The sequence below is a fragment of the Moschus berezovskii genome, chromosome 3 (assembly GCF_049115385.1).
Source record: "Moschus berezovskii isolate FMDL1 chromosome 3, NW_MosBer_1.0, whole genome shotgun sequence".
Taxonomy (NCBI): domain Eukaryota; kingdom Metazoa; phylum Chordata; class Mammalia; order Artiodactyla; family Moschidae; genus Moschus; species Moschus berezovskii.
In genome coordinates this window covers 37922137-37947853 of record NC_142462.1, presented here as the reverse complement: position 1 = coordinate 37947853, position 25717 = coordinate 37922137, and the positions used below count along the sequence as shown (strand labels likewise).

Genomic DNA, 25717 nt, shown 5'->3' with positions numbered 1-25717 from the left:
ACCCATTACCATTTGCAACCACTTTACCTATGTAGATCAAGAGTATCTTGCTATTTTGCAGCATAAACAAATCATGGAAATAAGTTAACCCCTGCAGCTGATATAGGGCTGTAGGTGTCGTTCACAGCCTCTTTTTATCAGAATTTTATATTCTTCAAAACAGTCTGTTTTGCACTGATAACTTTTAAAGGAGCATTGCTGGTTATTTCTAAAAGTATGGAATTTTTCCGGTCTTCAAAATGGAGCTATAGAGTTCTGTTCTGGACAATTCTTTCTACTTTCACATTTGTAGTATGAAAGAGCATCAATGCTATTAAGTACACAAGCTCACTATTCATAGAATTTATTACTATTTCAAATAGCTAAAGTTTTCATGTCCGGAATGTAAACAACATGAAAACGAAATAATAGAGTAAAATGAATTTTAAGAAATGGAGAGTAAATAAAGACTACTATGGCTAAAGGTCTGCTTTGCGTTCTGAACATAAGTCTTTCCATCATTTTTGAAGTTTATTGGAGGTCAGTCAGTTTGCCTATTTAGCTGCTGCTGCTAAGTCGCTTCAGTCATGTCCGAATCTGTGAGACCCCATAGACGGCAGCCCACCAGGCTCCCCGATCCCTGGGATTCTCCAGGCAAGAACACTGGAGTGGGCTGCCATTTAGCAGTTCCATATTATATGTAAGCTGGACTTTGTAAAGAGCACTCAGCCAAAGAGGCAATAAAATTGGGACCTGTTTGTGTTGAAGAGGTAGAAAAGGAATTAGGAAGGAGTATGTCATGATCCTTTTTATCTGCTCTCCATTTTTAACTGGACTCAGCCCTGTCCCTCTTCACAGCAATAGGAAACTCACGCTTCACTTTCCCAGCTTCTTACAGACGCTCTCAAGAGATAAAGGTGAATGGCCTTGGAAATTGCCGTGTATCCTCTGGCTTTTATTATCTATTGTTCTTATCCTAGACTTAGGTAAATAGCTTTTGTACTGCGCTTACTCAGTTGTGTCCGACTCTTTGCGACCCCATGAACTGTAGCCCACCAGGCTCCTCTCTCCATGAGGATTCTCCAGTAGGTCTGGAGTGCATACTTCAGAAATCATATAAAATTTATTTTTAATGGCACATTTTTTTTAATACATTGGTTTTCCATAACATCTGTACCCACAAATATAGATGAGGTTTTAGGGAAGGAAAAAACAGATGAGAAAATTAATATGTTTAGAGAGCCTTGTAATGGAAAAGAATCTCATTGCTTGAGGCATTCTATATAGAGTTTTGTTTTTTTTTTTTTAAATAAAGAGTTTTTTAAAGTAACTTTAATAAATGTATTTTGTGCTAAAATTCTCCTAACCTTACCCCTCCCACTGCCACCACCGTTTATCGTATTTCTGCTGTGCACACTCTTCCAGAGCCTGCCCAAGCAGCTTGCCCTTCTTATCTCCGATTTGCTCACCTTTTGTTTGTTTTTCCTTTCTTTGCAGAGACTCTCCTTGATGACTTCCTTCTCACGTACACAGTCTTCATGACAACTGACGACTTGTGCCAGGCGCTGTTGAGGCAATATCCTTCATTAGCTTCAGGATGCTGTGTCGGCTTCCTCTCAGACAGATGTCTCACATTAGGAATTAACTGCCTTTCTTCATTTACTCAAGCCGTCAGTAGAGTGTGGCTGTGTTAAATATTAATGTCATGATAGCCAAGGTGAAAGATGAAATCAGACAGAGTATGCAGGGGGGACTGCATACAGAGCTGCTGTTTTCACATTCTGGGTCGTGGGTACATTGTGTGTCGATACTGTTTTCTTCAAACCTGTGTCAGAAGGCTTTAGAAGCTAGAGATGAATTTGGCCTACTGGGTAAACCCCAGAGTCAAGAGGTTGAGTGGACTGGCAGTAACTGAACTTACAAGACAATCAATCAGTTAGTGCCAGACCACATGGGTGGGAAAGCATGCATGTGATAGTGTTTTTCTGGGCAAGTATCCTGGGGAAGACAAGGATCGCCCACTTGGGAGGTCTGACCCCCCACCCCCACCCCCCTATCAGCTGTCATCGTTTCAGAACTTTGTCAGGGCACGCTGTCTTAGGATGATGGATGTGATTAGAGGGTTAATGACCAGTTAAGGAGGCTTTAGGATTGCATACACTGACTAGAAGAGATGCAACAGATCAAAGGCCAGGAAGCCATGCCATGGAAACGCATTCAGTTTCCAAATGAGTGTCTTGCCTTACAATGTTTAAGGAAGAGTTTTTTTCTTTATCAGAAGTCAAGCCATGAAGGTCACAGGAAAAAACAAAAAGAGCATTTGCATAAGTGGAAATAATGCAAGATAAATCCTTATATCATGCTTTTCAAGAGAAAAACTAGAAGAAATGTATACTTTAACAAATTCTTTGTGTATGCCTGAGTTTGTTTCACAGGTAGACATCAAAGAAATCAGATGTCCTTGCTGTACTTTTTTTTTCCTGAGTTAGTTTTCTGAATTAGTTGCTTTAATTTCATGGTGAAATAACAAGGATTTTAAGTTTTTCCTGCCCCCCCAGATGTATCCATTCTAAAATATTCAGTGTTATCTATAACTTTTCTCCTCTATTTTTAAATTTTTTATTGAAGTATATTTGACATATAATGTGTTCATTTCTGCTGTACAGTAAAGTGATACCATTTATATATATATATATATACTATTCTATATATTTAAAATGTAAATACTATTCTGTGTGTGTGTGTGTGTGTGTGTATATATATATATATAAATACTATTCAGTTCAGTTCAGTTGCTCAGTTGCGTATGACTCTTTGTGACCCCATGGACTGTAACACGCCAGGCTTCCCTGTCCATCACCACCTCCCAGAGCCTACTCAAATTCATGTCCATCACATAGGTGATGCTATCCAACCATCTCATCCTCTGTCGTCCCCTTCTCCTCTCGCCTTCAATCTTTCCCAGCATCAGAGTCTTTTCCAGTGAGTCAGTTCTTTTCATCAGATGGCCAAAGTATTGGAGTTTCAGCTTCAGCGTCAGTCCTTCCAATGAATATTCAGGACTGATTTCCTTTAAGGTAGACTGGTTGGATCTCCTTGCAGTCCAAGGGACTCTCAAGAGTCTTCTCCAACACCACAGTTCAAAAGCATCAATTCTTTGGTGCTCAGATTTCTTTATAGTCTAACTCTCACATTCTCCAGTACTCTTGCCTAGAAAATCCCATGGATGGAGGAGCCTGGTAGGCTGCAGTCCGTGGGGTCGCTAGGGGTCGGACACGACTGAGCGACTTCACTTTCACTTTTCACTTTCCACTTTCACATATTGGAGAAGGAAATGGCAACCCACTCCAGTGTTCTTGCCTGGAGAATCCCAGGGACGGGGGAGCCTGGTGGGCTTCCGTCTATGGGGTCACACAGAGTCGGACACGACTGAAGTGACTTAGCAGCAGCAGCAGCAACTCTCACATTCATACATGACAAATGGAAAGACCATAGCTTTGACTAGACGGACCTTTGTTGGCAAAGTAATGTCTGCTTTTTAATAAGCTGTCTAGGTTGGTCATAACTTTTCCAGGAAGCAAGCGTCTTTTAACTTCATGGCTGCAGTCACCATCTGCAGTGATTTTGAAGCTCAAAAATAAAAAGTCTGTCACCGTTTCCATTGTTTCCCCATCTATTTGCCATGAAGTAATGGGGCCGGATGCCTTGACCTTATATATAGTATTCCACTGTGTATACATGCCACATCTTTTTATCCATTCAGTCCTTGATGTACTTTTGTCGGTTGGGGAGACAGTGACTGAATTATGTTTTAAAATAGCTGCAAAGGGGACCTCTCTGGTGATCCAGTGGCTAAGACTATGCGTTCCCAATGCAGGGAGCCATGTTCGATCCCTGGTCGGGGAACTAGTTCCTACATGCTGCAGTTAAGACCCAAATAAATACTTCTTTTAAATGAGCAGATTATAAAAAATGTTATAAAGTTTGATTCAGAATTTATCCCTGTTTTTCTATTATATATCATCATTAAAGAATATAGAATCCTGTCCAGTAACCCTAAAGCCTACCTGTCTTTGGTGTCATAGCATTTTATATTTCTAGTTAATTATTTAATGTGTCCTGCTGCTGCTGAGTCACTTCAGTCGTGTCCGACTCTGTGCGACCCCATAGACGGCAGCCCACCAGGCTCCCCCGTCCCCGGGATTCTCCAGGCAAGAACGCTGGAGTGGGTTGCCATTTCCTTCTCCAATGTGTGAAAGTGAAGTCGCTCAGTCATGTCTGACTCGTAGCGACCCCATGGACTGCAGCCTACCAGGCTCCTCCGTCCATGGGATTTTCTAGGCAAGAGTACTGGAGTGGCTTGCCATTGGCTTCTCTGTAATGTGTCCTAGATACCCAGAAACAATAATTTGGGAGGCAAAAACACTAGGATGTTTTGGGAAGTGCCAAGTGCTTCTGTCTTATTCCTAAGGTTTTAAGCATGTTGCCTTTGAGGTTGTTATTTTTATTTAATTTTAACAGCATAGTTAATGCATTGTCATTGTATACAAATTGGGTAATGCTTGTAAGTATAATAAAAATAATTCATGTTCTCTGAAATCTCATTACTTTAAGAAGCCACTGTTAACTATCAGTATATATCTTTCCAGGCAATGACCATGTAAATAGACATAGTTAATAGAAATGGATGATCCTGACATATTCTTTTCTTACTTGCTTTCCTAATTAACAGTATATTGTGGATGCCCTGTGTCAGCAAATAGAGTGCCGGACCATCAGCCTTATGGCTACAAAAGAGCCCTTTCAATGGATATGCAGTAATTTATTTAACTGTCTTCAGTGGTCTGAAACCTTTAAGTTACTCCTATTTAATATTTTTTATCCCAGAGAAAATTAAATTAGCAGCCCTTTTTACTTATATTTGTACACTTATCCATTTCTTTTTCTTTTTCCATGTAAATTCCTGGGGGTGGACAGTTGAATCACACCACAAATTATGCTCCAGAAATCCATGTTCATTGGCACTACTTTAGAATGTAAATTTCTGAGGATCAAAGTGTATGTGGCCTACTTCTGATGTCATCTTGATGGAAATAATGTCCACCTATGTAGTGAGGCCAGATCTCTTGAAGCCACCCTTTTGATTAATGGCCCATCTGGTATCTCTTCAAAGTGGCATTAACCCGCACTGCTTGTGGAACTGTGTGATACATTTGTCAGTTTGATCACTAGTCCTTATCCTCATGGCCTGCTACCAAGTGTGTGTAAATCATTTTCCTGGGTTTCCTTTTGCATTTTTCAGTGCACACCTGTTGCTTTCCCTACACATGTTCTTTTCTTCCTGCATATACAGATACTTGTAGATTTTTTTCAAAAAATGAGCTTTGACATATTTTGTGAAAACAAGAATACATGGGTCTCTTCATCTTTTTACTTGCAACAATGCAGTATTCTTTCTTAACTATTTGCACCTATTCTGCTAAGAAGTATCAAGGCAAAGAAGAAAATTCAGATGTTCCTTGTCGGAAACGGAAGGTCTTGCATCTTGTTTCCCAGTGGATTGCTCTGTACAAAGACTGGTTACATGAAGATGAACATTCAAAAATGTTTTTAAAGGTAACGTACTACTTCCAGTTATTCAGTTATTCTTTGATGCTGAATGACTGATTTTATTTTCAGTTGTGCCTTTCAGTAATCTCATTCCTATGTTACAGCCCTCTAACTTGTTTGTAATATTGAAGTTATGATTCAAAGTATTTGTTTGATTCAAAGTATTGACTTTTGAGGCCAAATAGTATTTACATAGTTAGAAATTTTTAACTTTATGTGAGTAAATGTAGAAGGCAAGCTTTAAAGTTATTTATTTTACATGTCATGAGAATTTTTATTGCAAATGAAATAATTATGGAAGGTTAAATAAAACATATTTTAAAATTTGATACTGCCTCATATGTTGAGATGTATTGTAGGTTTAAACTAACGAGTCCCATATCTACAATAGTGCGATACAACTATTTTTATCATATAAGAACTATATTGACAATGTATACATTATGAAACTTTTTCAGCACCTGGTGTATTTTGAGACGTTAAAACAATCATAACTTATAAAATTGATGCTCAACTTAGATTTACATTTTAAATTAGGTAAGCTGATATGTGTTTCTAATCGAGTAGGCTGCAGTGTCTTTTCAACGCAGATGATTCTCTGGAGACAGGTTGTAGACAGCTGGACTCTTTTGGCCACCAAAAGCATGTTAGCGGTGCGGGTCAATTCAGAGAAGGGGTGCAGTGGAATCCATGCGGGAAAGAGTTCTATTTCAGAATAGGCAAGTGTCTAAACTGACTTTGTCTTCGTGAAAGAAATCACTTTGATTTTAAAATTCAAATATCTTTTAGACATCCAGTTATAAACTGGTTTAAACCAGGTCTCTGACTAAACTACTATTATTTTCAAAACAACTGGTTAGTTTAATTCAATAGATTTCTTTTTCCTTCCCAAATGATTATGTGGCTATTATTTCTAAAAATATATTGTAGAACAGGCCTGGGAATTTTGAGTAGCTTCTACCCATAGCCCCTAAGAGCTGCCAGAGAGCCACACAGTAGAGCAAGGGGCTCTGAGGTGGAACCCCCACTCAGGAGCTCTTTGGTGCCGGGTTTAACCCCTTGCATTGTTCTGGATTCCATTTATCTCTCTGATCAGGTTACCCACTGTTTGAGTCTTAATCCTTACAAAATAGATACCAGACCAATTCAGCTGCCATTTTCTGCCCCACCCCCCCACCCCAGACCATATACAGGAATGTGCTGGATGATGTCTATGAATACCCAATACTCGAAAAAGAACTGAAAGAATTTCAAAAGATACTTGGAATGCACCGTCGTCAGTAAGTATTTCATTTTCCTCATCACAGATAGTAAGAGAAAGCAGCACCACGTGTGACAGAATTGGAGGTGTCTCAGAACGATCATTTTGAACATTTCAGATCTGGGATTTATCTTGCTTCATTAGCTTTCCTCGTAGTAAATATGTATTTTGTTTTTATATCTCAAGGTGAGTGAACACTAAATCAAGCTTATTGGCTATTTTTTTAAAAACCCTGTTCAATATATGATAGGAACCAACTGAGCCTTGACGGTCTGGGTGCATAAGAACAATTATTTAATAAATTATTATTTATTTTTATAAGTGTAAATATTTAACTTGTCATTTCAGGGGTTCATAGCTATCTCTAATGGGATAGGAAAAAAGTTTTATAAACAAGTCCCAGCAAACCATGGCACATGTTTAAAGTTCATTTTATGAATTCCCTGAGGTTTCTTTATCAATTTAGAAAAATTGAAGGGAAGCACTTACTCTGTGACTTTTGTCATATCCAGGTATCACTGAGGTATCTATCATTAGTCTTTCAAATTGCTAATATCTGATTTTACTCTGATTTACCACTAACTCTTCTTCATAATTTTGGTATATGAAAACATCGAGTCATTATTCAGTTTTCAGATATACCTGCAAAGTTAATCTGAAGGGAAATATTGTTCTCTGACTTGCAATGTCGTTTCTACTTTTTAAACATAAAACACACCTGTTGTCAAGTTGTGACAAACTTATATTAAGATTTCAGCAGTCACAAATGGCGCTTCTCATAGAAAATGTTAATTCAAGCCTTTCACATTGTCAGAGACTTAAAGCCTGACTTGCATTTAGTAAAGGAAGATCCTGTGCAGTGAAGGCTATATAAATAATTTTAGGGTGTAGACAAATTGTGTGTAAACCTTTGCCCCAGTCATGAAAATCACACATTTAGAAGTTCAGAAATGAGCTACAGGTTGTTAATAATGAATGTTATGAATTTTGGTGGTCTTTTTTTATCATCTCATTCTACACTGTAAAAAATTTCTATTGCCTAAGACTAATATGAAAATATTAACAAGCAAATGAAGCAAAAACAAAAAAGAAAGAAACATTTACATCAAAATAATACCCTACTTGGAAATAGATCTATGCTGTAAGGCAGGTCTTACAATTGGGAAAATTTAATTCTGGTTTAATACAAATTTAAATACATTAAATGCATTAGTGTAGTTTAGTACATTCCACTTGAAAACTTACATAAAAATGGGAAATAATAGATATAAGTAAGAACATGATCTAAGTCATGATTCCTGCCTCTTTGGTACGAGATAATGAACTATCTTTTAGATGCTGGAATACGATTTGAGCTAGGGACCTGCTGAAGGCCCAACAAGTCCTACCACACTTCGAAACATCCTGGAAAAGAGCAGCCTTAGCTGGCTTATTTAGCTGTCTGAAGAACAGTAATTTCACCTAAGATTTAGTGAAATGTGAATAAACTTAGAATTTCTATGGACTGAGTAAATCCAGTTATTTCCTCGATGCTCATTTTCTGTGAGTAGAAAGCAAAGTATTCCTATTGAATAAATAGCTTCTTTTCTTCCTGGTTCACTTGAAATCCTAAGGTCAAGTGTGTTTTACATAGTAAATGAATGAATACTGTGCATTTTACCATTTTGAAAAGCGAAAATCTCCACATGGTGCCTGAAAAGTAGTGTCTGTTGACAGTGACTACGTTTTTCTGGGTTTGAGACAAAGACTGATATAAGTTGTTTCCCTTTCAGCACTGTATATAAGACTGACCTCTGTTGTTTCCCTTTCAGCACTGTAGATGAATATTCACCACAAAGGAAGGTGAGGCAGACCCTTCTGTCTGAAACTGGGTGATCTGAGTTAGGGACCTTGCCTTGCCCCACTTGGCGTTTCTTCATAATTAACATGAATGCTGCCCCCACCCACGTGGGGGCTTCAGCTTGCCTCCCTGCTCCTGCCTCACTTAGCTTTCCCTGTGCTGGTGTGGATCCAGTTTCAGTCAGGTGCCCTTGACTTTATGACATTTCTGCATTTTTTGTGGTGCATTTTGGAATTCTGGAGTTTTCCCAATGTCCCCTGAATGACATAAACTTGATTGTTAATCATTGATGTAAAAATAGAAAGTCATCTATGCGAGACTTTTTTGCCTGCAAGAGTAAGAAAGTCTTGTAAGCAAAAGGTTTGCACTCTTCAACCCAACCGAGAGAGAGAGAGATCGTAGCCGGGATGAATGTGTTTCCTGTTCAGCTTCCGGGGGGCGGGGGGAAATGCAAAGTAACATGTCAGGTACAAGTTTTGTAGGAGCCTATATGTCAAGTGACCAATAAGCATAATGAATTATGTACCTGTTACCCTTAAGCAAGTCACTGCTCTACAGCAGAAGTATGAACTATCTCACAGTGGTCTTATCCAAAAGTAAGGTTGATGTTGGGGTGGGGAAACCATATCTTTCTCAGGAGAAGCAGCTGTGGACTTTTGTAGTGGCCAGAGGTTAAAAATCACAGCTGTATTCTCCAGCATGTTGTGAAGAATCAATTTGGGGGTTTTGTCCCTGCCACTGACCTTGGCCAAGGTCTGTCCTGTTGCTCAGACTGTCCACCTCCACTTGTATTAATTGCGGCAACTCCCAGTTTATTCCTCTAAGATTAGACGGATGGATTTCATATTCAGAAAAAATTGGCACTCTCTTTTGGAACATGTTGCAAACAGCTGTGGTTTTCCAAAGGGCAGCAATACATTCATTCATTGTTCTTGTTCTCCCTTCTTGCAGAATAAAGCCCTTTTCCACCAATTCAGTCTTAAGGAGAACTGGCTCCAGCACAGAGGAACTGTGACAGAAACTGAGGAAAGTGAGTATGATTTGAACAGGCGTTGGGGGCAGGTGGAGGACCTTAACACAACAACGCAACTTTAACACCTCCGCCTGCCAGTAACTGTTTCCAGCTGCCACACCCCTACCACAACAAGCACGTTAGCATCCACAATGAAAGTTTTTCTTTTCTTGCCGTGGTATAGTTTTCTTCATCATTGAGTACTGTCCCCGAAGCCAGGGCATCTTTACTTTGGGAAGTAAGGGAAGGAGACTATGCAGAGTCCACTGCGTTCTTGGGGAGAGGTGCAGAGGACTGGAAAGGCGCCCTTAGCTGCCTTCTCACCTGTTGTCGGTCCGTTGCTCGTGACTCACTGGAAAGTCCGCTGAAAGCACTGTTCAGGGCTTGGACTGAGTCAGTCCTTGAGATTTAGAGGAGAAAACCGTGGAGGGAATAATGAAAGGAAGGATGTGTGATAGAAACCCCTCCTAGGCGAGGCCATGCGGCAGTGCCACACATGCAGGGCGTCCTCAGTTGTCATGCCAAAAGGGCTCGTGACATCCCACCACCCCGCCCCTGCCGTCCGAAGAGGGCTCCTAGGTCAGGGCAGGGGAAGCACCTTCGCAGCACACTGACAGGGCTGACGTGCTTTTCTGCTTTACTCTTTTATAGCAGAACGGGAAATGGTTTCTTCCTGTTAGGGTAAAGGTTGAGTCAAGTGCGGAGCTGGGAAACAGCCATTCAGATGTTCATGCTATTATGACTGGAGACTTGCTCTGTAAACTCGTCTGCCCCAACAGTGCCAAAATTCTAAGTATAGACATTGAATATTTGCTCAGCTTCTTGAACCCTTGAGCACCCAAATGTCACAGATTCCTCTTCTGTTCCATCCTTGGTGTATAACGAGCTGCTCATGAGGGCGCTTGTTGGGTCGCATCATCTGTACCAAGTGGAGGAACAGAAAACCTCATCTCCTCCTCTCTCAGTCGCTAACCTTCCTTTCCCATTTGTCTTACAATTAACTGTTTAATTTTCCAGGCTGAGTTTCAGAGGGTTATTTCAAGATGCCTCAGACTGTTTTTGTTCATCATTTGACTAACCACAATGTAAATTTCCTCACATTTAGCATTTTGTAGACTGCATCTTCGGAGAAGGCAATGGCAAGCCACTCCAGTACTCTTGCCTGGAAAATCCCATGGATGGAGGAGCCTGGTGGGCTGCAGTCCGTGGGGTCGCTAAGGGTCGGACACGACTGAGCGACTTCACTTTCACTTTTCACTTTCACACATTGGAGAAGGAAATGGCACCCACTCCAGTGTTCTTGCCTGGAGAATCCCAGGGACGGGGGAGCCTGGTGGGCTTCCGTCTATGGGGTCACACAGAGTCGGACACGACTGAAGTGACTTAGCAGAGCAGACTGCATCTTTGCCTTGCTCCAAAACTCCATCTTTCTGTGGAAGGAAAAAAGCCGTTTTCCTCTCTCACAAGTCTGTTGACAACACATAAAACAGCTGTTTGTTGGGTGCTAGAGTTTTAATGACACGCCCTACCAAACCTAAAACAAAATATTGTCAGTGCCTTTGTCAAAGCGTGTTTACTTTGAGGTTTATACTAGTAAACCCATAGTTTGTCTTTTGCTTCATTTGCATTTCTGTGAAAACATTCCTGGGTTTATTTTTGTGGTGCCATTTAAATTGCATACGAAACTTCTCTAGGAGCTACAATCTACTTCTTTTCTTCAATCTAGAAAAGAAGAATACTTAAGTATATTATTGTCCTGTCTTTTCTAAAGAAGCTAGTGTTTTATATACTCACATTGGCTCATATAAGAGACAAATAACATGTCAGTTATTTCCATCGCTATTAAGGCAGCTTCTGCTGTCAAATCATAAAGGAATATTTTTCCTGGGCCTGTTCACCATGATAGTGATAATGCCCTTGTAATAATGAGTACTACCACAGACAAGAAAAAGGAAATTAAAAAGGCTGGAAATGTGACCTCCGTTTGAAAATTAAGCTCACTACCACCTTGATGTAGGCAGGGGGCGGAGATTCTTTCTTGAAAGATCAAGAAGGCTTGAAGCCAAAAACCATAGCAAGCGACAGATTTTGAGATAAAGCTTCAGTTCAGTTCATTTCAGTCGCTCAGTCGTGTCCCACTCTGCAACCCCATGGACTGCAGTGTGCCAGCTTATGCGAGTTCAAATAACAAAGCGTGGTGGTCTTTACTGAGCCACTGGGGCTGTCGAGAGGAGAAGTGTAAAGTAAGAGTGTATGAGTTAGACATTTTTGTAGGCTGCTTTGGGAGATCTCAGTAACCCTCATGGAAGGGTCTGTGAGGTCCAGTCCCTGTTGCACACACTGCACTGTGTTATGGTTGGGCTGCCTCCTACCAGCAGCTCACAGCGCGCTTTGGCATGACGTAGGTCTCTCATTGCGCTCTGGGGCGCCCAGGGACTACTGCAGCTTGCTCAGCTGCTGTATAATGTCTCCATCTCTTGTGTGTGTAAGCACGTGGCTCCGTTCTCATACCCTCGGGCGCCTATGTGCGCGTGTAAATCTCGCCATGTCTGTCCTGTACTAAAGAGCATAGTGTGGTGGGGGCCTTGATTTGGAAAGGTTTGTGCCTTGTGGCCACAGTTCTCTGTTTACTCACAATTCTTTCACCTCCTATAGTGTTTTGCCACGTGTACGTAACGGAGCACTCCTACGTCAGCGTGAAGGCCACTGTTTCCAGTACAGCCCAAGAGATCCTGAGGGTTGTGGCAGAAAAGATCCAACATGCGGAAGAGGATCTGGCTCTGGTAGCCGTCACCTTCTCTGGGGGTAAGTTATATTCTGTCTTTGAATATTTAATCGTTCACTGGCTTGCCTCCAAAGGGAGAGAGTTGACATTTTTATGGAGTAAACGTGCAGCGCCTTCTGGGTCTGCAGCTGGGTGATCACCCTAACAATGAGAAGCCTCCTACCAGAGGTGTTTCCATGACAACAGTTGGGTACCATTGGATACTGAATTTCCTCCCCAAGAACCAGAGAGGCGTGCCAGTGTTTTGAAATGTATTATAAAGGTTTACATAGTTTGTACTCTAGATAAGCCTTCTGTTTTCATATTTAAATTAACTTGGGAAATTGCTAAAGGATGAAATTACTTTCGGAAGCAAAAAGAAAGACAGCCTTGAACTAGTCATTTTACTGACTGACAAGTTAATACTTAAAGACTCCCTATTGAAGGAAACAAACACTGTACAATAAGCCGAAAGCTCACAGGCAGTGTTCTTTCAGGTAGACATGGGCAGTGGGCTCTGGTTATAGTCTTCTGTTGGGCCTTATTTATCCTCTGAGAATGGTTTATTGTGTGTCTTGAATAAGATCACACAGATTACAAGCTGACACTATTGATCTTATGACCTGAACAGAACCCTACGCTTCCACTGGAGCCTGTCAGATCTCTGTGTCGCTGGCCTCCATTTTTGCCTTACGATCTTTATTTAATATTTCATTAACCCTGAGAAAAACACAGAGAAAGTGACTGAGCCTCAGTAGTTGAAAAATGGGAGGACAGCGTAAGCTAATCAACCAGAGATGATGTACATGTGGGGGAGGGGGAGCAGATAAAGGGCGTTTCTGTTTGCCTTTTGTTATCACTCTAGAGTCAGGAGAAGATCAGAATGTACTTGATGTTAAAGCATTATGTGAGGGAACATTGTCTCTTCCGCTTTGTTACTCAGAGGCAGATAAAATGGCCCTACAAGCTAATCGTTTACATAGTCAAAAAATACAGCCCATCTGCCCAGTCCCACTGCTGCCTTCCTTCCTCTCCCTGGGCGTCATGGCTCCTAGCAAGACATTCTCTAAAGGAAAGGAGCAAATGTTTCAGAAACATATGGACTTACGTGAATTTTAAGGGAGTTCAGAGAGTAGTTGGATGTCTAATAAAATATATTAGGAAATACTCCAGATAATCTGATATTTGTATATTGATTTTGAGTGACCAAAGGTATTAAATGAGTCTAGACGGCAGTAAGCTTCATCACGATGAGCATTCTCCTCTGAGGCAGTACTGTCGCAGAAGGTAATCATGGGTCCCCATGCAGACAAACGGTGCTGGAGAAAGAGGACCCTCAGAGGGCCTGGTGGTGCAGTGGAGACCCGCCCCCTTTGGCAGCTGGCCCAGTGTCCGCCCAGGGCCTCACATGCATCTGGGAATTAACGAATGGCTCTTTTACTACCCGCTATCTATTTGATGGCTGTGAAATACCGTCTTTACACTTTATTAAATTAGATTCATCTGGCGTTCTGATGTGCATATACTCATAGCTAATCATCACTAGCAGTACAAGCTTATCTCTTGAATTACCTCACAGGTTTGGAAATATGCCATCATTTTTCATCAATTAGTAGTTTTGTCTGTTACGAACCTTTCTGCCTGCAGTTTCATATCACCCCAAACAATAATGTTCTTATGAAGGAAAAAAAAAAAAGCCCACAGAACCTAATGTATTCCTTGCTCTAGTTACATAATTTTTAATAAATAATGTTTTCAGTGCTGTGTCAAAATGAAATGACAATGAGATCTACTGTTACTTTCTCTTTCTTAAGAGAAAATACATGTTGCCCATGTTGTCGGTTTCTCTGAAAGGGCTAATACTGTTGTTCTCACAGCTTTTAGTAGGTTTCTAGCTGTTTTGTGCCCAGGGGAAGTATATGTATGTAGTAACAGAAACCTACCCAGTTACTCAGAGCTTAAAATTCTGTCACTTTTCATTGTTTATGGCATAGTGACAAACCTGACAGTAAGAAAAATAGGTCTTAGCAAATGGAAAAATGGCTGTCAGAAAACCATGCCATTTTATTTAATAGCAAATGCAGAATGGCTCTTATAAATTCATATCTAAGGTATTTATGAATATACAGAGGGTTGCAAGAAGCTGTAGCTTAAACAAGGAGGGAGGATATAGAAGTATGTCAGAGCCCAGCCATGTGGGACCATTTACAGCAGATGTCAACAGCCTGGCATGACAGTGCTACTGATCTTTGCAGTGCTGGGCGGTAAAGAATGTATTTGAGTATCATTTTTGTCCTCTGTATCAAGCGGAAATGTTCAAAACAAAATCTGGCATTTGAACTGATTATGTTATCTAGAAAAAGAGATGTGATGTATTGATTTTCCAACCATGCTGGATAAATAAAGGGCTACCTTAGGGGACACTGATTGTGTTACAGTGGAATAAACTTGAATATCACTTTGGTCAGTTCCCGTCTGTATTTTGCAGGTGAGAGGAGGACATTTTTCTTTGAGAAGCATATTGTGTTATGAGTTCAGCTATGGTAGAAAAATGGCCAAAGCATAGGAACAATAGGTAAATAAAATAGAAGAAGAATAGATGGAAAATATTCACTTTACTAGTTGTCAAGAAATAGAAAATATACCAATAATCTATTTTTTATTTTAGCAAATCGGTAAACTTATTCAACGTAATGATGAGTATTGGTAGACATAAGAATTGGAAAGCAGTTTGGCAGCTTGTATCAAAACCTTTACAGATATTCATTCCCTTTGACCTAGTAATTCTACTGCTGAGAATCTGTCTTAAGAAAAATCATCTATAAGGAGCCAAAGATTTATGCAGAAGGATGTTGACTTGAGCAATATATATTATGGCTGCTGTAATAATAGATCCCATTTATCAAATTCCTGTTATATGTCAGGCCCCTTGCTGGTATTTAGCACGTATCTCACTATCTAATTTATATGACAAAAAAAAATTGGAAACCATTAAATGTTCAACAATAGAGGAAAGATTAAATGATGGTGTAATAGACTGTTATATAACCAATTACAGATGGCATATATGAATAATTTTGACAGGAGGGTAAGTACTTACAATAAAATCAGAATATGAAGCCACATAAGGAATTATTACAAATATATATGTGTCTGTGATTATTAATGTATACGTATGAATAGCTGTGCCTGTATGTGCATGTGTGCATAGACATATTTGCATGAAGATGAGGACAGAGGTATACCCAGCTGTTAGCAGTATTACTGTTGGATGGTTACTTTCTTTTCTTTCTGTTTTTTTTTGGCCCTGCCTCATGGCATTTGCGATCTTAGTTCTCCAGCCAGGGATCAAATCCCTGTAATGTGCCTTGCGGTGGAAGCACAGAGTCGTAACCACTAGGCTGTCAGGGAAGTCTTCATATGGTTACTTTAGAGATATGAAATGAAGAGGAAGTTTTACCTTCTTCCCCAAGCTGTACTGTATAAAAAAATGACTAAATATTATAAGAATGAATCCTAAGAGGGCACCTCTTTGTGGATAATGAACTTTGATTATCTGATGTCATTGTATAGCATATGCAGAACTGAATTACATGTACTTCACATCCCATTGACTTTTAAGTATTTTTCTTTGGCAGATTTCACTCTTTAGCAGTACTGTGAATGCATACTAGCTCTTCTTGTGTTTTTAATTATTCTTTTCTGTAAATAAAGAAAAGCATGAGCTTCAGCCAAACAACTTGGCCATCTCCAAATCCCTTGATGCCTCTGGTCGGATATATGTCTACCGGAAAGACCTGGCCGACACTTTGGTGAGTTACCTTTAGCCTTGTGCTTGAAGCACATGGGCACAAATGTCAGGCTGAGAACATGTATTGGTGTGTTTTAAAATGAACGTTAGAAAAATACATCAGGCTGTTCCCTTCTATAGCCAACAGTACACTTGTCAAACAACACTACGTTTGCTAATCAAAGGCAAGCCTGTCTTTAGAAACTGAAAACCCTTCACACTGTTTCTCTCTAAGCCTCTCTGGAACAAGAGATTTGAGAGATGGGACACTTTCTCCAACAGAATCTTAATTCCATTTCTTCTTTCCTGGTGGATATATGGAGATCAGGCTGAGGAATCCATCCTGTGTTCATTTAAAGGGAAAGAGATTCTGTTCTTCTGTCCCCTGGGTGCCCTTTGAGCGTGCCATTCCCTTGAAGAGAAGGTACATGATCAGCATTCCCTGTGTAAATGGGCAACATCAGATGCCATTAAAGAGTAAGCATATAAAGAAATGGAGAAACCCCCACTGTATGTTATTTTCAGTTTTAAGTTTAAGAACCTTTATACTTAACTAGATGATTTGTTGTTGTTGTTACTAAAAAACTCAGTCTTGTGGTTGCTTTCTGGATGGTAGAATCAGGCCTCAGAGCCATCACCCATAAAAAGTGGGCTTTACCAGATTATGATCATATCATCCTGAGTCAGGGTCCTGGTCTGTGCCATGCAGTCATCACAGGAATGGGTCTTTCCAGCTAGGCTCCTTTTATGTATATAACGGACGAGTCTGTATACCATGTAGGTTAACCAACACTGCTTATAATAAAAATATCTCATCTAAAATTAGCTACAAGATCTCAAATTGCCATAATAACATTAGTCGCCCCCACCTCTTAAAGGAGGAGGATCTGACATGCAGGTTGCTGTTACTGGTGATGGAGGCACTCTAGTTGTCTCCCGTTGTCCCACCCTTCCACCCCCAGCCACACACAGACGTTTCCTGTGGTTCCCTCACATGTGAGTTCCCAGAGCTCTGCTGCTGCAGTCCAGGGCCTCGGAATCACAGAGGGCAGGCCTGGGGCAGGTCTTGTGGGATAAATAGGTGCTGTGAGTTGAGCCAGATGCCACCCTGCATGTGAATGCTTCCCCCACCTAAAATTTCCCATTGGAATCATAGTTCTGGTAATTTCGGCTCTAAAAGATCTCCGTTGAAACGGAGCCTTCCTTTCCCTGTAAGGGAAGGCTAACAGGGGAAACCACTCATACTCCTGTGCTTGGGCATGGGTCAGTCTTCTTGGAAAGCAGGAATGGTAGCCCTGAATGAATGGAATAGAGAAATGGAAAGTGTTTCCTGGAAAGGGAGGTGGACTACCTTGAATAACCGGAGGGCAGGGCCAGGGTAAGGGCACATTTAGGGAGAAAGTAGGAGCGATAAAAAGCCTAGTGACAATGTCCTTACAGCTCCAAATTCATAAGCAGAGATCTGTGTTTCTTCCCACCTTGTGGCTCTGTGAACGTCTGCAGTGTAGCCTGACATCTGCGTGGTTCCCATTGAGCCAGACAGGGCCCTGAGAAACTGGGGTTTATCCACCTCAGCACCTCAGTGTCTGCACATTCATCATTCGTTCTGCCCTTACTGAGCTCCACCCTGTACCCATGCTGGAGGTACAGGGACAGTTTGTACCTAGACCTATTTTGAAGGGAATCAAGTCTGTGGAATAGCTTGTGGAGGTCTTTTGTCATGTTTTCAATTAGGAAACCTTTTCATAAATATAAAAATTCAAAAATGCTAAAAATTTATTTTACAGTTCAAAAATTAAAGACTAATGTTTGGATTCTAAAATATTCCCTTTACTCTTCTATGGCATTTATTTTTGAAAAGTCCTCTTCTTTTTTCCCCAAGACATTAACTGTTTTAACGTCATTAACTGTTCAAGTCAAATGAGAGAATTTATTACCTTAATTAAAAAATATCAGATGTTTTGAAAAGATGCCAAATAATTTTAATAAATTTAACAGTGATGGCAGATTTAAAATTGTGGTGGCATTTAATAATTTTATGTCAGATTTTAATAAAATAATATTATTACCAAACTCTTCATACCCATTTGTCTAGGGAAAGCAATTGATAATTTAAAATAATCATACATCATGGGGTTTAAATGAATTAACTTCTTATTTTTTATTTCCTGTTTAAGTTTTTTTTTTTTTTTTGCTTTCCACAGGCATTTTAGTAAAATTTGTAAATGCATGTCTGGGATGAGACTTGTTAAACATATTTCCTGTAAAAGCCATGTCTGTCTTTATTGAAGTGCACTGTGACATTTCTTTTGTTTGTTTTTATCCTAACCCTGCTGGCACATTAATTCTTACCAGAAACCAAAGTGACTTCAGGGCTTTTGCTTTCATTATGCTGTCTGCTGGGGCAGTGTTTTATAATCAGATTTGTGTGTGCACATGTGTGTGTGTGTGTGCATGCTTGCCTGTGGGGAGGGAGGGACAACTCAGTGAAGTATCATTGATCACATTCTGCAGCTTCTGAGGCTGTTTCCTGAATTGGCTGTAACTCACTGAAGGTGAACAGACCAGGGAAACTATTAAGTGCACTCAGACAAGATTATTTTTCTAATGTGGGCTTCTAGTGCCTTTCTGTGGCCAGCAATTCAGTGCCAACCATCTGGGAATTTACTGAGGATTCTTTTTCTTCTGTCTGTCACTTTAGAATCCGTTTGCAGAAAATGAGGAATCACAGCAAAGGTCAATAAGGATTTTGGGAATGAACACTTGGGATCTTGCTCTGGAATTAATGAATTTTGATTGGAGCCTTTTCAATTCAATTCACGAGGTAAGTAAGGGGGGAAGTGATCAAATAAATGCTAGTGCCATTTTAACTAGAAATTCTTCTTGAAGAATATTCAGGTGTGATTAGGTTTTAAGACAAACCATGTTCTGGTTGATATAGTTATGCTTTGGGATACCATGGCCCACAAAGATACCTGGGGACTTTAAATATACTGAAAGACTGATCCAAACCTAAGAAAATTAGAATACATGATCATGCTTTATTTGCACCTAATACAATCAGATATTTGTGTAATATATAAATATGCTATATTTTTAATGTTTGAAAATGTGTATTCATATATATGTGTGTGTATGAATATATGAAGGCTGAATGGGGTTGAAGAGGTGTTTTATGTTTGATACCTTTGATACTGACATTTTAATTATTCCATGGCTTTACAGTACTTATATAAAAATCACATTTATATGTGTTCCTACATGCACACACACACTTTCTAAGAACATTCTATACATTTAGACTGTGCTTCAGGACTTCAAGTACTCTCTTGGACATTTTGAGATATATTTCAAATTTTTATGTCCATCAACCTCTCCCTTGAGGACAGCTTAAACGTTTATAAAACATGAGATGAGGGGCAGAATGCTACTGACAATTGATGAATAAATGTAGCCAGCGGAAATCAGTAGATGAAAAATGAGATAGACTGTGTTGCATTTGCTTTGCCGGGTAGTGAAATGTTTCATTACAAAAAGGCCTTTCCTGCTGAAGAAGGAACTCATGCCTGATTAAGGAACCCCCAAGGTTCTCTTTCATTTTGGAGCATCTTTTAAATGTCCTCGTATTTTCTCGCGGAAAGCATTGCAGCTTAACGATCTAAATTTGAGCAAGTAGTAAACTCATTCAAACTAAATGACTTGTGACTTTGAAAGTATTGGTAGAGTAGGATATGTCCCTGCTTATGTGCTTATGCAGTGGAAGGATGTGAGTTTCTTATGTAAAACACACACACACACACACATACCCCTTTTCGGTTGGAAACAGATCTCTTCCATTGCTTACGTATGATCAGTCTAGTCACTAGTTACTGTCAGTTTTGTACCTTATTCTAATCTTACTCTCTATAATTTGACAGTGTCTTATTTCAGTGGTTCTCAAAGAGTGGGTACCCAGACCAGCATCATCAGTATACCCAGGAAATTAGTAGAAATGCAGATTTTTGGCCCGACTACAGACCTCCTGACTCAGAAAATTTGGGGGATGGGGTGGGGCCCAGCAGTCAGTGCTTTAACAGACCTCTAGGTGATTCAGATTGACATTGAAATGTGAAAACCCTTGTCTAGAGAATCTACCTGTGAGGGTCTAATGTACATCTGAACAAATGATGTCATTTGTGCTTGAGGTTGCCTATAGAACAAGTTTGGGAAGTTTGGATTTATAAGAGTGTCTTAGGTTTTCATGAAAAGCATAATCTTTGCATTCTAAAAAAGTAGATTTATGTAAGTCTTTTATGTGAACATCATTTCATGAGGCATTTCTGAAAGTCAACATGAATTGTCTTGAATTTAATATATTGTTATTTGTTATATCTAACATATTATGACAGTGGCTATCTGAAATAGTTCTTAAAATCCTATTTGCAGGGCAGGAATAGAGACACATAGAGAACAGACTGTGGACACAGTGCGGGAAGGAGAGGGTGGTACGAATTAAGAGAGTAGCACTGAAGCATATACATTACCGTGTGTGAAACAGAGAGCTAATGGGAAGTTGCTGTATGACGCAGGAAGCCTAGCTCAGGGCTCTGTGACAACCTAGAGGGGTAGGATGGGGTTGGGGGATGGGAGGGAGGTCAAGAGGGAGGGGACATATGTATACTTATGGCTGATTCACCCTGTTGTATGGCAGAAACACAATAGAACATCGTAAAGCAATTATCCTCCAATTAAAATTGAATTTTTAAAAAATGGATTGTATTTTGTATCAACTTGACCCTGTTCTGTAACAGTAAATGCTGGCATGAATACATTGTCTTTCAGCAAGAGCTGATCTACTTCACATTCAGCAGACAAGGAAGCGGGGAGCACACAGTGAACCTGAGCCTGCTGCTCCAGAGATGCAATGAGGTCCAGCTCTGGGTGGCCACGGAGATTCTGCTCTGCAGCCCACTGGGCAAGCGAGTGCAGCTGGTGAAAAAATTCATCAAAATTGCCGCTCAGTGAGTGTCTAGTGGTAAAAAATGAAATTCTGTTCCTCTCCTTTCGAGGGAATCTGTTTTTCCCTGTAACGGGATGGGATGGGATATGAAGAGATGGGAAACAAAAGGGTAATGGTGAGTTAAGTGACCAAATGATTGGAAAGGTCTGTTCTGAATATTTCTGTCTTCACCTCTGAAATATTTATATCTTAAATGTCAGAATACCAGACCATAGCTCTCTGTGCTGAAGGAAAAAGCAGGCAGTGCACACATGCTCCATTGTGCAGCTAAATTACACAGTGGCCAGGTGAATTACAGTAGGTTAGGAAAATGCGGGGAGATGATGAGAGGGGGTGAGAACTGTTGAAAGTCAGATGCGTTTCAAGGTTCTGCTCCTGGCTCCTTGATGCCCAGAGTATGAACTTTCATTGATTAAACTTACTTTTGTATATAGAATTCCTTCGCTGGGCTGTGTTAGCTTTCAGAGGACAGGGACCATTTCTACTCAAACATTGGACCTGGGGTACCTGGTACTAAAGTTAGTAAATAGCAGTGACTCCGTAGTTGGTTGGATGACATTTTAGTAACTTCCTGGGAGCTTCTGTTAAAATACCAGATTAATGTCCTGAGACCACTCTTGGGACAGCTTTCCAACACAAACAGGCAACAGGAGTCCAGATCTTTCCCAGTTCCTCCTACCTTCCAGTCTTTCCATTTCTTTTCTCCTTTGTTTTTCAAAGTAGTTTTTATATCAAACAATTTTGGGGTACATGTCTGTGTAATATATTTAGGAAATCTGTATTGATCATTCATTGTTTGCACATCTGTGCAGGGTATTATAGGGGAATCAGAATGCAGCTACACCTAGTACCGCCTTTGAGAACTTTGCAGTCTGCTGGGCAGGGGAATACTTTCTATAACTCCAATGGCTCATTTGCAAAATAGAACCCAAGGGTGCCCTACAATGAGATGAAGTTCTTTCAGGAGCTTTAGAGGATGGGAAGCGTCTATGCCAAGGGAATAGGAAAGGAGGATTAGAAAAACATTGGGAGGAAAGTAGCATTTTGAATTCTAGGTAAAAATTCAGAAGGACACTCTCCATGGAGTTCAAACTCACAAGAGCGAAGCAGAGAAGTTGATGAGAGGCAGAGAGCATGTGGTCAGGAAAAGGAACCTCATCCAGTTTGGCCTGAGTGGAAGGTATTTATGAGGAAGCTGTGGGAGACCAAGGGAAGATGGGGCCTATCTGTAAAAGATACTGAATTTCAGGTTGAAGAGTTTGGACTGAATTGAAAGGCACCAGGATTCTTTATATGCCTAAATCTTAGACTACTTTTATAATGAATGCTCCTTTTTTTTTTTTTTTAATTCAGTCAGTACATTTTCTATAATACCTGTGAACTTCCTAAAGATGAGGCTTTTTGTGGTCCAGAACGTTCTTATAAAAGCCAACTACTTGGTGAAATGGGACACTAATATCCCAAGGAGTAAACTGACACCATATAGCTTAGTTCCCAGTGTAAGATCATAGCTGTCCGCAGGGAAATGAAGTATGTATATTCACATCTTCTCCATATGTCCCCATGCTCTTGAATTATTTGCTTTGCTGGCCTCTATTCCTGGCCCATAGAACAGAATTCCAACAGAAACATAAAGTTAAATTCTTCATAATCACACTGGCATAGATAGCCCAGGGAAAACAGTTAATTTCCATGATCATGCAGTGTCTTCCCTGCCTAAGGCATCCTATTTGCATATTCATGTTTCCTTCCTTCTTACCAGTCCCATCCCCCACCTCTGTGGATTGAGTGGATTTTATTTCTTCAGACAAAGGAGTGTTTGCTAAACTGTAATGTTTTAGTATCAGTCTGTTCTTACCTTGCAATGGATAAACGTTGGCTAAAGAGGACTCCAGATGGGAATGGTGACCCATATTTGTGCTGTATCAGTTTGTCTTATAGAGAAGTAAGTCATTCCTATATTCATTTTTTTTTTCTTTTTACATTCGATATTTATTGTTTGTGGATTTTTAAAATTTTAAGTATGACTGAAAAATCTGAACCAGGAAAATTGTTTATGGGGAGATAAAAGATAAAAAGATGAGCATTACATCTAAAGATTTTTTTTTGTAGCTAAATGATTTTTGAATATAAAAGTGGCTAGTATACTTTTTATAGTGAATAATAGTAAAATGATTTGCCCCCAGGGTCTTCTTTTCAACTCCAACAAATGGTATCTGAAAGTTTAGCTGAATACTGTGCATTTGAGTGTTGGACATTGTATAAAAATGTCTAGTTGGAAATGACAGAACCAGTGGGGCTCCCATCATGCACTCTGGTGGGAGGAGCGGGAGAAAGGGAGTGCATCCAGTTGAGATGCTTCTGGCACAGGGATGGGGCTGTTCTTACCACAGGGCCCTCAGCAGAGGCACCCAGCATCATCACATGAAGAGATGGAGCTGACTCGAGTCTGCCCTGGCTGGCATGAGCTTGCCAGGGTGAGATGAGACAGGAGGGGTGGAATGAGGGAAAAAAGGGCAGAAGAAAAGCAGAGTTGCAGTATTGATACCTTTAGGCTCCTTTATTTCTTCGAAACAGATGGACTTTTAAACCATAGGCCAGGAAAGTGCCCTGTTTGTTTATTCATGGATAATACCAAGCAGGCTCCACCTGGGAGAACATGGGCAGAAACCGGATGAAGGGCCAGTTAGACTGAATATCAAGTCCTCGTGCCTACCAGGAAACTATAGGCAGAGTCCAAAGTTGGACAGAAAGACTGTGAAAGGGACAGACCGTGCCCACTGCAGACCCAGCAGTGGGGGGCTTCCAGGGCTGTGTTCATCCAGTTATTTTGGACAGTAGGTGTATAGGCAACAATGCCTGCCCAGGTTCCCCTATTAAGGAGGCTGAAATTTCCAAAATGCTTCTAGTGGGTGACCCCCACTGCCTTGATGCCCAGGCGCAGCTGTCCTGGGCAGTGTCCAGTGCACAAAACTGGCTCCAGGAGCAGACAGGTTTAGGCGGGACCAGTCAGGGCATAGCCCGCTCTGTATATTACCACTTCAGAGCCCAAAATAGTTTCCTGGTCCTGAACTCAGGAATCCTGCTCCCGTCACACACCTGTGCAACTGGAAATTGGTATAGTTTTGGGAAACAGAAGTTATTAATATGTTCAAGAATCTTAAAGTCATGATTGCTTTGATCAATCATGTAATGACTTGAAGTATAACTTAATTTAAAAATTCAGACAGTAAAAAGTTTTATATGCAAAAGATATTTATTGTAGCTTTCTGTATTGAATTGTGTTGAAAATAATTTAAACATCAACAATAAGGGAATAAATTTAAAAATTTATTTAAATATGTTTTTGATGAAGTGTTCCGTAGCCGTTAATGATAACAGTCAAGAATCCATAATATATAACAGTATATACCTGAAACAGCAGGATATGGAGTTGTATATACACTGTTCCCAAATTCCATTTGAGCCATTGGTGAAGATGTCATGGAAGAAATGACATCTGAGGACAGCTCAGTCAATACACATTAGGTACTTTTTATTGCTGCTAAGCACTTCCCTATTTTTTTTCCATATTTAATTAGGATAATTTTTTTAATTTTAAAAACTTGCCTCAGAGAAGTTGTTTTCTTAATTCATCCCAGGCTAAGGAGTGTTTGGGATGGCTGACCTGGAAGCCCACCCTCCCTCTGCTGGATCAAACCCCCTCAGCTGGCTTTGAAAATTAGTGGAGTTTTAACCAACTAAGTTGAAGGGCAAGACTGACCTTCTACAGAGCAGATAACTTTCCAGAGTGATTGGAACTTGACATGGTCTTGTTTTGCATTATATTCCTTTTTTCCTCAAATTAGAAATATGGGACGGTGTCCTCATAACATATGCCATACTTTAAATATATAAGTATATGCATAACATAGTAGCTATTTTGTTGAGAGAAAAGGAAATAATGTCTAAATGTAATAGGAGGGAAGCTTAAGCCTATGAGATAAGAGGGGCTTGTCAAAAAAAGAAAGGCAACATACAGATTAAAGAGACAGGACCCAGGAGCTGTTACAATGAGAGTCTGGGATCTATAAAGGAACAGGAACGTCAGAGCTTTCAGTTGAAATTGTAAATGCATCAAAAACAGGTTTTTAAAAAGAAGGAATCTTGACGTGTCCAGAGGGTATCAAGAGCACACATCTTTGGAGAAATGCCTGTTTAGGTCTTATGTCCACTTTTTGATTGGGTTGTTTGGTTTTCTGGCATAGAGCTGCTTGTATATTTTGGAAATTCTTTGTCAGCTGCTTTGTTTGCTGTTATTTTCTCCCATTTTGAAAGTTGTCTTTTCACCTTACAGTTGTCTTCATTGTACTAAAGCTTTGAAGTTTAATTAGGTCCCATTTGTTTATTTTTGTATTTATTTCCATTCCTCTAGGAGGTGAGTCATAGAGGATCTTGCTGTGATTTACATCAGAGAGTGTTT

At 40.1% G+C, this 25717-nt stretch overlaps 1 protein-coding gene across 5 annotated transcripts in view; it reads left to right on the top strand.

The window, feature by feature from the left end:
• RAPGEF5 (Rap guanine nucleotide exchange factor 5) overlaps positions 1-25717 on the top strand; it is a 244339-nt gene that overhangs the window by 195379 nt on the left and 23243 nt on the right. For all 5 annotated transcript variants that reach the window (XM_055420567.2, XM_055420566.2, XM_088833671.1 and 2 more), the window contains 9 exons: positions 1477-1555; positions 5451-5595; positions 6772-6869; positions 8662-8692; positions 9642-9720; positions 12358-12507; positions 16181-16278; positions 18958-19080; positions 21078-21256. In XM_055420567.2, coding sequence (XP_055276542.1) covers positions 1477-1555; positions 5451-5595; positions 6772-6869; positions 8662-8692; positions 9642-9720; positions 12358-12507; positions 16181-16278; positions 18958-19080; positions 21078-21256 — 982 coding nt within the window. The remainder of the gene's footprint in view (positions 1-1476; positions 1556-5450; positions 5596-6771; positions 6870-8661; positions 8693-9641; positions 9721-12357; positions 12508-16180; positions 16279-18957; positions 19081-21077; positions 21257-25717) is intronic.